We start from the raw sequence: 17109 nt of genomic DNA, 5'->3' as shown, positions 1-17109 counted from the left end.
TAACAGAGCCATTAATATGGTAAATGTAGAAACTCACTTAAGTTGTCAGTTATAAATATTTAAGACGAGTTATAAATATTTAATAGATGATTAAGAAAAACAATGAAGAATTTACAGATGTGGTACAAAGGAAACCATTTATGTTAATACTGTATGCTGTGGTACTGTAGACGGATTAGCTTTATAGAGCATAATGTCAGCACTGTACATGTCTTTGTTTATTTTCATAAAATGCCACATGGTATGGACATAATCCTTAAAGAGGTGGCTCAAATTTAAGCAATAAAGAGTGGACAAAATTAACCCAGATTGTTCTGTTTAACTCGGGAATTCACATCTTCACCATCCTCACCCATTGTGACCAACCTGATTTCCCCGACTCATGGCATTTTAAATGGAAAGATGCTGTTAATCTTATAATAATAAAAAGCCACTCAAAAACCAAATCCCATACATGAGAATTGTTTTTAAAAAATTTAATACTCCAATAAACTAGAGTAAATAAGTATACAATTAGCCACCTGTCATGCTGGTGATCAATTCATCTATCTCCACCTCTTCCATAATGCTTTAACCAGTCTTTTCCTAATCAATTTCCAGCTCTAGACATTCAGCATTAGATCTGACATCAAGGCAGGAGAGACCATTGTCAGGGTGTTCCTGGAAGATTCTGGTGCTAGGAAGTGAGGGCAAGGAAGAGGGGCAGAGGTAGCGGGTGAAACAGGTCAACAGTATCGGAGAGATACTGTAAGGAAACAGAACTGAGAAAAGGGGAGATGGCAGGGCCCGGCTGTGTTGAGATGGCACAAGTGAAAAAAAAAGATGTAGGAGGGGTGATACACGGTGAGGCAGCAAGACAGAGTAAAGATGAGGCAACAAGCAAGAGAAATAGTAAGGCAGCATTGATGGGAAAGAGCAAGAAAGTAGGGATGAGGCAGGATGAGTTAGCATTGGTGACATATGGAGAAGCAGTAAGGATGAGGGAGTATCAGGCATCAGTGGTGACCCATTCTGAGGCAGTAGGTTAGAATCATTGGGAGGCATTAGGGGAGACCCATGCTGAGGCAGTAGGTACGAGGCATTGTGAGGCATCAGGGGTGACCCATCGAGAGGCAGCACGTTAGAGGCATCGTGAGGCATTAGGAGAGACCCGTGCTGAGGCAGTAGGTACGAGGCATTGTGAGGCATCAGGAGTGACCCATGGAGAAACAGTCGGAATGAGACATCGTGAGGCATCAGGAGTGATCTTTTGTGACGCAGTAGGTACGAGGCATCATGAGGCATCAGGGGTGACCCGTGGAGAGGAAGTAGGTATGAGGCATCAAGAGGCATCAGGGGTGACTCATATTGAGGTAGCAGGCATGAGGCATTGAGAGGGATCAGGGGTGACTCATAGCGAGACAGCAGGTATGAGGCATCATGAGGCATCAGTGGTGACCCATGGAGAAGCAGTAGGTATGAGGCATCGTGAAGCATCAATGGTGACCCATGGAGAAGCAGTACGTATGAGGCATCGTGAGGCATCAGAGGTGACCCATAGAGAAGCAGTAGGTATGAGGCATCGTGAGGCATCAGAGGTGACCCATTGCGAGGCAGCGGGTATGAGGCACTGTGAGGCATCAGGGGTGACCCAGACCGAGGCAGTAGGTATGAGACATCGTGAGGCATCAGGGGTGACCCACAGAGAAGTTGGCGAAGTTGACTGTAGATTGACTGTAGAATCGGTGGAAGTGGACAAAAAAGATTGTTGGAGAAAGAGGGCCTGGTGTTGATGGGCCGGAGAGCTGAGGTACATTGAGGGAGCTTACGGGAGGGCAAGGGAACAACTACTCTTGAAGTACGAGAGCAGGAGGGAATGGAGGCCTGAAGGCATAAGGACGGCTGAGTGCTGACAGCAGAGGTCCAGGTAGCTTTAGTTCTTGAAGCCAGGATCTGTGGGTACAGACCGGGAGAGAAGAGCACAGGATCAGTACAAGAACACAGGAGACAGGAGAGAGCTGTGCTTCACAGTACTCATCAGCAGAGATCAGGCTATTCCTGGGTATCAGATAATTAACATCACTTGATCTAAATGCTTTTTTTTAAGATAAAGCCTTTACCAGCAAGCCTATCAACTTCCAATACTACAAACTATAAAATCTTGAATCGTTTTAATTTTTAGTAGTTTGTAAGTTCCTTAACTTACTTTAGCATTTTATTTTATGTGAAGCACATTCACTGTAACGAAATGTGCTATATAAATTAAATGTATTATTATTTTTATTAACTACCATGTGAAGTTAATTTAAATTTTAACACAATGTAATGTAATACAGTAGGTATGTCCACATATTTCTATCCATCCAATTTCTAATAGTTTCTTTCAATAGAAGGTCACAGGAGCCTATCTCACCAAGCAATGGGCACAAGGCACTACGCGCCCTGAATGGGACACAAGTCCATTGCTGGGCAGACATACACACTCACACCTACGGCCAATTTTCCCAGACCAAATAACTTATCAGTATTTTATTGGATTGGACTGTGGGAGGAAATCCATGTAAACATGTAAAAGGGAGGGCGTGCAAACTCCACACAGATAGCACCCCAGGAATTGAAACCAGGGTCCCAGCACTGAAAGATAGCTAACTGTGCTGCCGTTTACATATTTATGAGTGATATATAACACAAATGCATTTTGTTAGAATAAGATGTAAACAGGCATATATATATAGATATAGTTTTATATTTATATAGTTTTTAAACATTATTTAACTATTTAATTTCCAGTTGCGATTAAGTGTGTTACCATGGTTACCTTACACTGTGACGCTGTCGACTACTGCGATCTGAAACCATGGGGAACAGTTACATCATAGAACTGTAGTCATAGCATTGGGATAAACAAACTAATAAACATACTCCTGTGTGTTTGCATTGGGCTAAACAAAGTAATAAACACAAATACTACCTTCAATAAACACACTGCTGTATTAATACTAAGATTTATATTCAAATTCCATACATCATACCAATTGCTTACTCAAAAAAAATACCATAGCGCAGAAGGGTTTTCTTCGTAAAATAATATACGATATACTGTGGGTAGGCTTCGCTCGATCGCAGGTCACAGTGAAATGTAACGGAGATTATTTACTTCCCACTTATGAATTATTACAGTTCGCACTCTCATGATTCATAATTAACGGTTTTTAGAGACTATAGCCCAGTTTTCCCTTGTACAGTAGACATTCTCACCAAAGTTTCTCTCCGCATAGCGACAATAGTGAACAGGAGCGAAAGGCCAGCAATGATCCAAACCGCTTCTTCTCCAATCTTCATTGTTTCAGTTTCCGGGTCCAAGTCCAACTGGACCACCCTCGCAGCGATCGCTGAAAGGTTGTTGCCGAGCGCCGCGGCATTCGGGACCAGCGAACCAGGGGATGGCGATGTAGACACGGGTGTGAGACTGCAGTCTCCCAGTACCTCTTCGGTCCCTGGCGGGTCCAGAGGAGGCAGGAGAGGAGCCGGATCATTAGACTGTCTGAAGCTCAGCTCCACCAGGCCGGGTGCGTCCTGCTCGGAGTCCAAGAAAGGCGCCCCCCCTCCAGAGAGCCTTAAGGCCAGTCTCGGTATGCGAGCCAGGTGAAAGATTTTGTCTTCCAACGTAACTAACGCCAGCAGACATATTATTATTTTAATGACTAACAGGACCATGTCCAATGAGTCTATTGCGATTCAGAGCAGTTTCGCAAATGCGCCAGAACTGCGATGACACCGAACTTGGAAACCCACGTTCCGAATATTCCAGTGTTACGTCATAATTCTACATGACAGATCTCTCCCGTGTGATGCAATTCGGAACACGCTGTCTGAACTCTAAACTGCACTTTCGTTTCCAGTTGGACTAATGTGCACAGGTAGCACACGAACCAAACATATAAGTCGACTATATGACTGCCTATGAACGCAGAAGAAGTTTAAGTATGGATGGCAAAGATTTTCAATGATTGTTTATCTAATAGTTTGTAGTTCTGTGTACAAGGCTGTCAAACAAATCTACAGAGAATGGGCTCCCAAATCTTGCAATTCTTCACCTCGTTTCACCTAACAACTTAAATGTATTTTTCATTAGCAAAGCCCTACCAGGTACAAAACTTTATGGTGCGTGGTACCTGTAAAAGACAGACAATATGGTCTCTGTGGCCTACATTGTACAGTTTGTATGGTTTGCTGAACGATAGCTTTCAAATCCATGGTCATGCCCTAATTCCTCATCTTTTGGGCATAAACACAGGGATCGCATGTATTACCCACAATATTCATTTAATTCAAACACTTATTCTTGATTAAACTAGAATTGTACTATACTGGAAATTTGAACTATACTCTTTTTATTATAGTTTAATATGCATTGTGGCTAAGGGCAGAATTAAAACAAAATATTTTAACTCTTATTGATAAAATACAAATAAACATATCACATTAAGTCATTTATAAAAATAAGGAAGCTTTTTCATAAGGAATATTCATAAAATGGTATGGTCTGGTCATTATTGGGTATGAATAAAAATAATGGTCGTGTGCTAATGTGGACATTAAGGTGATATATATATATATCAAATGCATATGCAAAACAATGTGAATCTTTGCTACATATCTGAGAAATAATTTACTTCCTGAAAACGTTTTCAAAAATAATGCAAGGCTCTTCAGGTCATCACTGTAAAGTAAATGAGAATTTGTTCTCGACTGACTTACCTGTTTAAATGAAGGATTACTATTCTTTAGCCTTTTCCTTCTATAAATTATAGAAATTCTGTTTTTGGCAACTTTTTTCTATTAAATCACCAATCTGCCAAAAGGGCTGTCAAAAATCAGGCAAGCCTTTGTCTTTCTTTTTCATAACTCCACTGGCTGAAGTTCTTTTCAAATCTTTAATGCACTGTGAATGTTTGTTGTTAATTAAAGCACATGTTTTAAAGCTGTCACATTCCAATATGGTCTGAGTGCTAAAACTTTTTTGTTTTAATGGTTTGCTTCATATATGTAAATAAAATACCCGACGAAAGAAAGCAATTCATGGTGGGACCTTTCTTTGTTTGTAAGTTTAGGTACCGTCAATTATAATCACAGTTATATCCAAGGGATTTTTATCACAGCAGGTCACATCTCTAACACTTCAAGAGGGCATAATCTCTCTTCATTTTTCTTTTCCATATCAAAGTCAGCCATTCATCTTGACTAGCCTTATTATGAATCTGTTAAAAATTCAATCATGGACACTGTGCTTTCACTTGTGAACTTTAGCCAGACTCATCAGCAGCACTTTCCCAAAAGCCAAACGAGAGATTCATTGGAGCACATCAGTCCAACCTCAGTCATTTTGGCACGTTCCTCATCTCTCCACAAAGCTCTTGATTGTTTGGTTCTCATTACCTCTGAGTAAAAAAAATTAAGGGGCAACTTACTTGGTTTTCTATGACAACATTTCACCACTGATCCCTACAGTATGTCCTTGGAGAAGGTGATAGAGTATTTCTTAATGTCATGTATTATTTGAACAGCTTATAGTTTACAGCTAACTGGAACAATCTACCATACCCTATTATCCTTTGTGAAACACTTAGGTAACAATCCTCTCGTTAACAGGTTATTAGCAAAAGGCACTTGAACAAAACAATGATACTGTTGTTGCATTGCGGCCTGCTCCTAGCTAAATCTGCTCTTCTTCTGTGGACTTTGTTTCAAAAACAGAGTTCTCCAAAATCTCCTACCAAGAACTATGAGGGTCAGTCTAAGAGCAAAGTGGTATAATTCCCTGTTAGGTGGTCAAATAATGTGTTGTATGTCTAAAACTGTTGATAAGGACGTGTTCCTTTGATGAAATGAAGTGCATGTCTGCAAACATTCTAGGTCAGCAACAGCATCTGTCCTTGACAATAATGATGAGGCATAATTCTGTCAAAACTGTTGCTATGATTGGAACAGTAACCAAATTAAACCTGAGGGGGGAGAACAGTGACATTGTTGACTCAGAAGACAGCTGGGTACATCTGGATGAAATGTTCACTGGTGTATTATCTACAGTATGTAACTCACATCTTCAAACATTAATGACCTTCTGTCATTATTTGTCCCTTCTCATGATTTGTTTTGCTATTCATTTTTAGCTGAACAGGATGTGTTTTGCAGAAACACTTTGCTGGATATTAAATAATAAAACAGACCTACTTATTTCAAAGGACTTGATTTCCCTCAAAGAATCCTTTCAACCCAATTTGAATCATTATCAATATTGTGTTACATATCCACACGGTCTGGAATTTCCGCACTGTGTCCCAACATGTCGGCTCACTATGATGACCGATGTATACCCAAGGGGGAGAAAGAAGAAATGCAGACGGGCTTCTCAGACCCGCCCACCCATTGAGCTTTTTATTTCCTGTCATGCTACAAGCTCTGGAATGACTTAATATTCAACATCAGTTGCAGGAGAAGCTGTCTTCCAATGGGAACCTGCAGGCACCTGGGAAATCACAGGAGTCACAGGTTTTCTGGAAGCCAAGAGAGCCCTGGCCAAATGATCCCAAGCCCAATCCAGCTGGCGCAAAGCTGAGGAATTCCAGCCAGAGCTGGCCAGTAAGATGCCTAATCTTGGATTTACACTGTCAGAATCATAGCACTCAGCCTGCACATGGAATGAATGCATTTAGTGGTTGAGTCACTCAGAAGCTCTGACCTCCTTTTACATAAAACAGTGCTCTAAAATGCTTGATCATTACACCGTATCTGTAAACTAGTGGGATCGAAATATTTGATGGCACCGAAGATCTTGAAAATTCTCTGGATCATCTTGATGTCTTAAATCTGTAAGAGCTTTGGCCCCACCCCCTGACAAAATTAATTTGCTTCCTGTAAACTTAGAAAGATTTTGAGAAGGAAATTTTGAGATTCGACTGTCAGGAGCAAGCAGATGACTTAAACAAAGAGCCAGGCTTCCACAGAAACATCTTCATCCTGAGACAGTGGGATCCCATCAGGCAAACAGACTTCACCAAGTCCAGACAATTGAACAACTGGTATACCCTTCACTCTAAGGATTACCTCTGCCACCTTATGTCCACAACTGCTTACAGTCCTTTCTTTGGGTTCATAGGGAAAGATGAATATTTCATATTTCATTCACTCCATTGACAAGGATCACAGTTCAGTGGTCACAATGTATAGCGTGTATAACTGAGAATGATTGTTTTATGTCTTTTCAGATTACATGGAGGTTTTTCACGGTTTTCTTTTAAAGTGTGGAAAATAAACATTAAACAGACACAACCTGCTGCCATATGAATCAAGTTCTCAAACTGTCTGAGTTACATATGTCTTTCAATTTCAAGAGAAACCACTAGTCCCACACAAAGCAGCTTTTTCATGCAGAGCATCATAATAATTTCCCTTTGTGTTGCATCCCCTTCACTCATGCATTTTTAATTTCATGTTTACAATGTTAAAGGCTTGCAATTGTCCAGACATTATTCCTTAGAAAGGAAATAAACACGTAATAAAGGCATCTCACTGATATATCTAGTACCGTATATGTACACACAATGTCACTGAAGGAGAAAAATAAACTGCAAACGAATAGAGGAACAAAATAACATTTAATTAAACAAGAAAACCATAAACAAGTATAATGAGATTCAGATATGGCTGTTCTTTATTTCCTTAATAGTTTACTAGAAGTAAACAACACTGGCCTAGTGTTTAAAGACAGCTACAATATGGCATAATCTATAATTAGAGCAATTTTGTTTTCTCCATGTTCATGTGGATTTCCACCAAGTGCTTTAGTTTCCTCCCGCAGTCCAAAGACATACTGGTAGGTTAATTGGCTTCTGAGGAAATTGGCCCTGGTGTGAGTGTAGACATGTCTGTCTGTGTGTCTGCCCTGCAATGGACTGGGATCCCATTCAGGGTGTGTCCTGCCTTGTGCCTGTTGCTCGCTGGGATAGGCTCTGGCTCCTCCACGACCCTGTATTGCATTAAGCTTTTAGCTTTTAAATGTATGGATAATGGGTTTCTTTCTCCACATTTTTGAGAAATATAGCACAATGAGTATTTGATATAGTGAATCTCCATCTTGTCCGAATCTAAAGCCCTCTCATAACAGGTACTGCCATACTGTAGACAGTGTATTAGAGGCCCAATAAGGGATTTGTATTTCTGAGGGCCAAGCATTTTCTAGGAATCTGTGTTTTGAGTTCACATATTAGGAGACAGAGAAACTGGCATATTTTAATACTTTTATTGTTTTTGATTATGGCACAAAAAGTAAGATAAAATCTGGGTTTCTTAGACACCTGGGCACTCTAAAAATCTAATTGGCAGGCAATTAAAGCAATTTGGAAGGCAGTACCTACAGTACTGGTTGCAAATACAAAATACAAAAAAATACTTGTGAGCTTTCACTGAGCACTTCTCTGAAATGGGGTTCACATGTCTATTTAATTTAAAGCATGCCTGAGCCTGAGATTCTGCAAAGTAAACTTTTCATTTGATAGTTTTCAAGGGGGTCTGCTTTCCCAATTTCTCGGTTATTAAATTTCAGTAAAAATAAAAATGTAAGAAACGTTATCACAAAATTCTGAATTTGTATAAAATTAACTTTGTGAACGTACTGTATGGTTTCCATGTTGTTACAGGCAGATGTGAAATCACTGTTCTCGCCACAAGCGAGAAACACAGTTGGTGCAAACTGTGACAGGAAAGTGGTCCTTCCTGCTCACCTGCCGCTGTAAGCAAATAAGAAACAGAAACATGGTCTCCTAACAACATTAATTACGATGAGTGCATTTAATTGGTTGGCAGGTTGCTCTTCTTTGTAATAATAAAAAGCAACTAAAAACGTCATCTTGTATGTGTCAGTTTCATGAACATATTTACTATTAATATAATAGCAAAATTCGCTTGGTCAAAAGCATGTTTATAATGTAACAGGACAGGGCTGTTACAACAAGTGTTATTGCCTCATTCTGAATCACAGACAATAACGATAATATGGCGCTACACATATGTTGAAACTTAATCTCTTTTGTGATGTAAATTGGATGTTGTGATGTTGTACACATTACTGCGTACTTGGTAGTTTCATTGTTATTTGAAATGCACTGATCATTGCTGATCTATTATATTAAGCCCAAAATGCAAAAATGGTGTAGCAGTTCTCCTTTAATACCTATGCTAGCTGTTATACAGGGTGGGGTGAAGGGAATTTGTGTAGAACTGTGTGGAACGTAAATTATGAAACATTCTTTTTTTTAATCTTGAAAACAAGACAAAAACTAGGCCAAAGTAGCGTAAGCTTGTTTTTTCCTTTCTCTACAAGGGGGTGGGGGGTGTTTTTATTATACTGCTCTACTGAGTGTTCAAAGGAGGGAGAAAAGTATTCTACACACCAAAGATGGGAAAACAAATCTCATAAGGCATGTGTTTCTGATCAGCCCTGAAACAGCTTCTTCGCCTGTGCTCATTGGAGACAGGGTCCTCTCTCAAACAGAGTTATCAGACTGTTTTGTAAATTATAGACAGGCTGGGGGAACCATTGCTTCATGCTGACGCTGAAGAAGACATCAGCAATGCTTAAATGGGGCAGCAGATTTCATGTAATGGAGGGGACATCTGCTGGTGTGATTACAGAATGACAGACACATTTCAGTTTTTACAAAAATGATAAAATAATATTTATTATGACAAGGGGTGGCTGTATTTGGCCCTGCAGAACCCGCAGGTGTTATAACTCACCCTTACATCCTCAATTGGTAATTTCTTAGAATGTCTGTGTTTTGATCAGTTTCATAAATTTTTCGTTAAGGATATTATACAATGATATTTTCTCTGTTGTATTCCGCTGTTAAAACTTCTTGCATCTCACAGTTTGGCACTGGGGTAGAGGCTGGGCGAGGGTCTCTGTGCTTTGAGGACTTGTTGAATTTTCTCTCCAGTAATTTAGTAATCTCAAATTTTAACACAAATTCCATTACCAGCAGATTTCCCAACACTGAGCAATGACAAATCTTTTACCACTTATGAGAAAACAATGTTAATTTTACATTTTTTTGTTCTTAAATGAGAAACAGATTAAACCCGCCTGATGCAAAGAAAAACTAGTGTTCACCTGGAAAATACAACAAAAGCAGCACACAAGAATCATTTCAGTTTACTCCACCTTTGTCCATTTACCAGTGCAGTTCTAAAAGCGAGGGTTTTCCCCTTTCTCAGATTGGAAGACTCAATGTCCAAGTTTATTAAACCCACCCTCAACAATACCATCCAAGTTTGCCTGATTTAAAGCATTACATTCAAATTAAAAGAACATTCCCCTCTTTTGTGGATTTTAAAACGCTTATTGCTAAAGAAGGAAACCCTGGAAAAGTGTTAATCACAAATAGTTTGGGAAAAAGAAGTAATGAAGGATCAGCCATGCTCTACATAAAGTTTTATAAATGGGGATTGAATAGATATTTCATTAATTAGAAATTAACTATAAACCAAAGTTCTATAGAATATCAATAATGCATTAAGTCAGGATTAGGGTGCGGTCAGTGTTAATATGAATGCTACTGTGTATGTATAAATGCATTATTAACATTCTACAAAACCTCAGTTTACAGTAAATTGATCATTAACATTATCTTCTTGCACCTCTAAACATGCTCTGTTTAAACATTCAAGTTCTGATTTAAAATATTCACTTCTAAATTGGGTGAACTGTAATTCAACAAAATGGGACACCATACTTTTGCAAAGCACTGTTATGTTTCCCAAAATTAAACTAAATGAACAAGATTTTCACAATTTAAGGGTTTGTGCATTACAAATGTTTACTGAGTGCAGATATCCTTATTCCGTTCGGATTCCGTACATAACGCAGTATAAAAACATGTAGCACATGGTGGTCCGGGAAATGTTTGGAAATTAAACCTGAAAAGTTTTGGTACTATAAATTCAGTTCCACAGATCAAAGTCATTTGATAGCGTTAAATAATCATAATCATAGTAACAATAAAATTCCTTACATTTATATTGTGCTTTTCTGGACACTTCACTCCACTGAAAGCACTTTACAGGTAATGGGGACTCCCCTCCACCATTACCAATGTGCAGCATCCACCTGGATGATACAACAGCAGCCATAGTGCACCAGTACACTCACCACACACCAGCTATCAGTGGGGAGGAGAACATGATGTGATGAAGCCAGTTCATAGATGGGGATTATTAGGAGGCCATGACTGTTAAAGGTCAATGGGAAGTTTGGCCAGGACACCAGAGTAACATCCCTACTCTTTTCAAGAAACACTCTGGGATTTTTAATGACCACAGAGAGTCAGGACCTCGGTTTTACTTCTCAGCCTAAGGATGGCGCCTTTTTACAATATAGCATCCCAATCCTTATACTGGGACACAAGGATCCACACAGACCACAGGGTGAGCATCCCCTGCTGGCCGCACTAACACCTCTTCCAGCAGCAACCTTAGCTTTTCCAGGAGGTCTCCAAATCAGGTACTGACCAGGCTCACACCTGCTTAGCTTTAGTGAGTTGCCAGCTGTGAGTTGCAGGGTGATAGCTGCTGGCTAGAGTTTGTCATGTCTCAGTGGCAATTTTTTGAGGTGCTTTACAAAACAAAGTAGAGGTGGACATCTCTCAAAGTGAGAAAAGAGGGGTGCTTTTTCTGTCTGCTTGTGGCTCCCTGTGAGCCTAGCCCTGGCTTGAGAAAACCCTGTATTTAATCTGACAGCCCTACCCCAGTAATGGCCAGACAAGCCCCATTGTTTGGAATACTGGTAGCTGCATAGGTAGAGAGGTGGGGGTGTGAATGAAATCTCTTTGCATATGAGAGCTCCCATCTGAACAGAATGCTTCCAATGCATGTCACCCCTTAGGAGTGTTCTTTTTCTGTTGCTTAAGATCAAAGAAGGAGCCAAGGAGCTTTGAACAGATCTCACTCAGTCTTTAGGGTAGCAAATAGCTCAAGGTGCTTTTAGATTTTAAGGGTAACAACAACAGGATACTCCAGGCTGTCAAACCCCGTTCAAAAGAAATGGAAAACATTACCAGAAAAAAAGGAGGACAGGGTGAGATGCTGGTGAAATGACTAAATAGAAGATGAATTCCTCCCCTATGCACCTTGGAAACATGATTCACTATTAATGCAAAAGAGGTCTTCTATAATCACATTCAAAAATATATTAAAATGTATAGGGGCTCTTAGTATTCATAGCGCTTCTGTCCTTGTGACCGTGGGATTCTGATCTTATCTGATCTGAAAATCTCATCCATAATTTAAAACAAGCATATTCTTTAATAATTCCAGGAGGAACAATAGGAACAATGCCAGGGAGTTTTTCTTCTTTTTGCCAGTGAATGTGGTCCTGAGCATTCCTGACTAAAAACCTGTTCAGAATACATGCTATAGCTCCCTGAAGTATTATTTGGGTAAAACCAGTTATGTATATGCACAAAAACAGGGACAAAAATGGGAAAGAGATTCGAGGCATGCTTGTTATTTGAATATTAAAAGACTGAGAGACAAATATAGTTAAACAGTTAAAATTTTCATAGCTAAATAATTGTATTGGTTTTGCATTGGCCTTAATTGTGTATAGCTTAAATGTGGATAGAACTGTGATGAAAAGAGAAGAAAAAAATTAGATTGGTTACCTAATGTAATCCTATTTCAAATATTTATTTATAGGCTCCTGTATTTCATTCCAAAGCCATATATGTGTAAGAATGAGGATTTAGAATGAAATACAGGGAAACGAAGAACAACATAATAACATAAGGATTTTCACCAACAAGAACAGGCCATTTGCCCCATCTAGTTAGTTTTGTTGTTAGTATCAAATAAATCCGAGGATTTCATCCAGTCACTTATCGAAAGAAGCCATGTTAGCTGCAGCAGCATGGCTGAATAGCTCGTTCCAAATCCCTGAAACCCTTTAAATAATTTAAAGATTGAACTGGATAGACAGTGATAGAAATACACAGATAAGAAGTGTACTGTTAGATACTGACACTCATACACATTCAGCATTTAATAGGACCAAAATCAAAGTCCGCTTTCCTCTGAAGAGTGAAGCATTGCTCATGTAGACTAGAAAATTGAAAAAAAAAAGTTGTAACAGTGATCAAACTGTCTACTCTCTTATTAACATCTTTTTTTCAGAATACCAAGGGACACATACTTTTCACCTGGGCATTGAGGATGTTCTTTTCATTTCCTCCACAGTGGAAAGGCTTGTATCAATGTACCACTTTGCAAAGATACATCCTGAGGGACTTAATGGCTTCCTGCTGAATGGTCACAGAACACTCCTCCTGGGTATTGCTGACACCTGAACTCATTTCATATATTCCAGTGACAGTCATGCCATGTCCCGAAAAGCCATAGTCCTGTAAGTGTTATGCCTAAATTCCAAGTATACTTTTTATTATATTATACTTATTGTAATATTAGTGTAATATTTAATTATAATTGATTTAAATAAGAAACTAAGCATTCAAAAGAACCTTATCCACATAAATCTGATTTATTAAATTTTTCATATAGTAAAACCCTGCACAGGTTATAGAGCTTCTGTTTATGAGATAACAGGAGGCACATCTTTACACCAAGGACTGTAGGTGCATAGAACAAGCTACCCAACTCTGGATTCTTTTAAGAAACAACTGGATGAGATTCGCAAATTGATTAGCTGCTAACCACCAAACAGGCAAAATGGGACAAATGGTCTTCTATTATTTGTCACCTTTTTATTTTTTAAACAGGTGTTAATTTTTAAGTGATTCTGTGTTTTCTGTAGATAATTTTGGTGTTTGTGATTTTGGTATTAATATAGCGTTTTGAGACTCGTTTTTCATACATTTCCCAATGCCTTCCCGCAAATAATTTTGTCTTCTGAGTGACACTGTTCATAAGATATTCCATTTCTGTTACAAGTGTCAACGGATCTACTTCTTCGTTTTTCACATATTTCTCATTGAAAGCAGATGCTGTTAAGACAGGAAAATAAAATGATACAAATACCATTAAATATACTGTACTTTAACATGCTGTATCTTTCATAATAATGTCCCTATGCTGTCAAAAGTACAATGTTTGATTAACTGGGATTAACTGATAAATGGCAGTAGAAACTGCAAGGAAATTAAGACTTTGAAAAGCAAGTGTTGTGTCCTTTATGGCGAGTACTATCAGGGTGGGAACAATTACAGTTTTAGCATAAAATCCACAGCATTTTCATTTCTGAGAACACACTGTAGTTTCACAAACAGCCAAGGGCCACAGACCACAGGCTGGGAAACACTTGGATATTGACATGTGCTTAGAGTCCTTACTAATGCGAGACAAGTGAAGTATTCCCAGATCATTCTTGTGTCACCAATAATCATTTGGTTGATTACTTGTTAAAAACAATTATAGTAACCACAATAAGAATCCTTATTTTATTAAATCATGACTATGACACCTGAAATCTAATTTGTGCCATACTGATTTATTTTGTTTCTGTTATATCAGCAGTATTTATTTATAGATTAAATAAATTGGTTGGAGGAGGAACTGTGTCCCGGCTGTGCTTCACTAACTTAATGGATCTTACTTTATTAGTATATTTTTGACTATTGAAAGAATACTAATTATACACTGAATAAATTATTGGTTGAAGTTAATAATTAAAGCAATCATGGTCATTCCCTTCTATTTTTAACACCATTTGTTAAATCCAAGCAATTTCTTTTTCCTTAAAAGGGCTGAACTATTCATTGTGGGGATGCAAATAGAACAAGTCTTACTGGCAATGTGTGACTCACTTGCGTTTTGCTTTGCTGTTAGGACCTGGGTTTAATAAATCTCACTAAGTATACTCAAGGAAACATAGCACATAGCAACTAATCTATTAATATTTCTGTTTTATTTCTCTGTACCTTTTCCTTTTGTGTCCTGTTCGCTTTAGGGATTTTTTTTTCTGCTACTGTAGAGTAATTAAAATGAAGGCCCCTAGGACAACCATGAGATGGCAAAACTGTTTCAAAAATTTGCTTACACAGAGTGGGGCCATTAATATTCCTGTATTAATGGCTTTGATAAGACTGCAGGAAACCAAAGTACAAACTTGTTAATAGAACACTTTTCCAGTTTAAGGAAGCTGCAAAGCACTGCTGGGAGTTTAATGGAGATAAAATACAAAGCTGATGGGGAACACAGGTTAATATTGCAGTAATGACAGCTTGTGCTATCCTTGCCAAATGCCATAGCACTGCTCTAGATTCTAAAAAACTTGCAGAGGTGTTCTTTGCAAATGGTATTTGGCTGTGAGCTACTTAATACAGTCACATCATCTTGTGAAGCTAACAGAAAATCTTAAAGATAACTTGCAAATGACTTTAAAGCTATAGTAATCCAAGTTCAATCCTGAATACACAGAGCTGTGTGACAGGATATGAATTGTAAAGTGACTGCTGTGTCAGGCTTGAAAGAGCTGAACATTTAATTCTTGTCCATCACTGCAGACTAGACTTCGTTCTGTCATCTGTGGTCTTGGCATCTGGGGCTGCATGCGTCTTTTCCAAATCCCAATTTCTTTACATTTTGTCACTAAAATGGCATTTTCAGTAATGTATCTCTCATCATGGAATACTCCAAGGCTTGTGCACAGGAAACTTGCCTTTTAAAGGGTAGGAAGAGAGGGGTGTTGCATCACCAGTATTCCAGTTCCATGATTTTTGTGATGCACCACGACAGTTTCTTTAAGCAGAGTCAAGTACTGCAAAGAAGCCACTACACTCTTCCCACCCTGTTCCTCGATACCCCCTGCAGGCAGTTTTCCTTCTTGTTAACAAATAAAACAGATCATGCTTGCTTCTAGCGATCAAATTACTGCGGCAAAATGATTTCCTGCATTTTCCACCAGAGGTATGGTAACTTTGCTGGTTGCCGAGGCAACTCGTATAAGATCTTCAGAAACATGAGGGTCACCTATTATGCTGCACACTGAAGTTGCAATGCCCATATTTAATTGAACACAAAGGAAGCTCTTCTATGCAAGAAAAATATACTTATCCTCTTTGCTGCCTCCTGTGAAAGAAGATGATCAGGTTTTTAAAGAAGTTATATGTTAAACCTAAATTTGAGTCCCCCCCCCCATCTACCAGCCTCTTCTCCTGAAAAACTTCATAAGCAGCTTAAATCAGACCTCACAAAATCATGACAGTGACACATCCTTACCCAATCCCAGTGTAAACTAAGCCAACATGTTCTAGCTGTGAAAGGTAGTTGTTAACTTGCCATGGATAAAGAAAATACATATCTAAAATTGCAGGGGCCATTTGAAAGCTTTATTACAGCTTATTTCTAACAGCTCTTACAGGAACATGATTGTTCTAGCTATTTTCTAACTTGTATGATGTAGAAGACAGTTCTGTGGTTCACAAAGTGTGATGAGCCAGGACCTGAAAACTTTTCTTGAAGTTCGTAAGAATCATTATCCTTGTTGATAACTCTTAAAGCCTGTCATTTAAAAAGCTATTGCAGAGAGTTATGAAGATGACAGCACCTCACTGCCTGTCACTGACATCAGAGATGATCTAATATCATCATGAAGTAAATACGTTTGTTAGCCAGAGGCTCTGTGTTTGTAAAGGCCAAAAAAAACTCTCTGTGAGAGAAGAGACACTCAAAACCTACCTAACATTGCAGACTAAATATTATTTCCATCAAACTGCATAATTTGGTCTATGACTCTTCTCACTGTTCTCTAGCAATGGATTCTTGGGAAATTACAAAATTGGTTTGGTTCACACCGCGGCTCTCACTAGGAAAAGATGGATGGTTTGGTTGGCTGACATATAAATAGAACAAAAACTAGTGCTAAAGAAGCATTTTTTTGTACATTCAGTAAGCTCTTATTAAAACAAGGACACAATGTCTAACTATCATTGTCTGCAAAGAGATTAAAAAGACTCGTGACTATAACCTATTTCCCTGGATTTTCCTTGATTTCAGATATTAATATTAAACCAGTTTCATCTCAAGAAAAGCCTAGGGCATCTGTAAATAAATTGTCTCAAA

General features: G+C 38.7%; 1 protein-coding gene across 1 annotated transcript; it reads right to left on the bottom strand.

Annotated features, from left to right (window-relative positions):
• Positions 1–461: 461 nt before the first annotated feature.
• LOC107078472 (mucin-4-like) lies at positions 462–3736 on the bottom strand. The gene is made up of 2 exons (XM_015356030.2): positions 3238–3736; positions 462–1932 (listed from the first exon to the last, which is right to left on the bottom strand). The coding sequence occupies exons 1-2, from the start codon at positions 3694–3696 to the stop codon at positions 586–588; spliced, it is 1806 nt and encodes a 601-aa protein (XP_015211516.2). The 5' UTR covers positions 3697–3736; the 3' UTR covers positions 462–585.
• Between the last annotated feature and the right edge of the window lie 13373 nt (positions 3737–17109).

This window comes from Lepisosteus oculatus, chromosome 9, assembly GCF_040954835.1.
Source record: "Lepisosteus oculatus isolate fLepOcu1 chromosome 9, fLepOcu1.hap2, whole genome shotgun sequence".
NCBI classification, from domain to species: domain Eukaryota; kingdom Metazoa; phylum Chordata; class Actinopteri; order Semionotiformes; family Lepisosteidae; genus Lepisosteus; species Lepisosteus oculatus.
The sequence above is the reverse complement of the archived record's forward strand: the minus strand, read 5'-3'. Positions and strand labels throughout refer to the sequence as shown.

Excerpts from the sequence above, each read along its gene's own strand:
- LOC107078472 (XM_015356030.2), bottom strand. The coding sequence starts at position 3,696 with ATGGTCCTGTTAGTCATTAAAATAATAATATGTCTGCTGGCGTTAGTT. Across the intron at positions 1,933-3,237 it reads CTATGCGGAGAGAAACTTTG|ATCCTGGCTTCAAGAACTAA; the intron begins GTGAGAATGTCT and ends CTGTACCCACAG.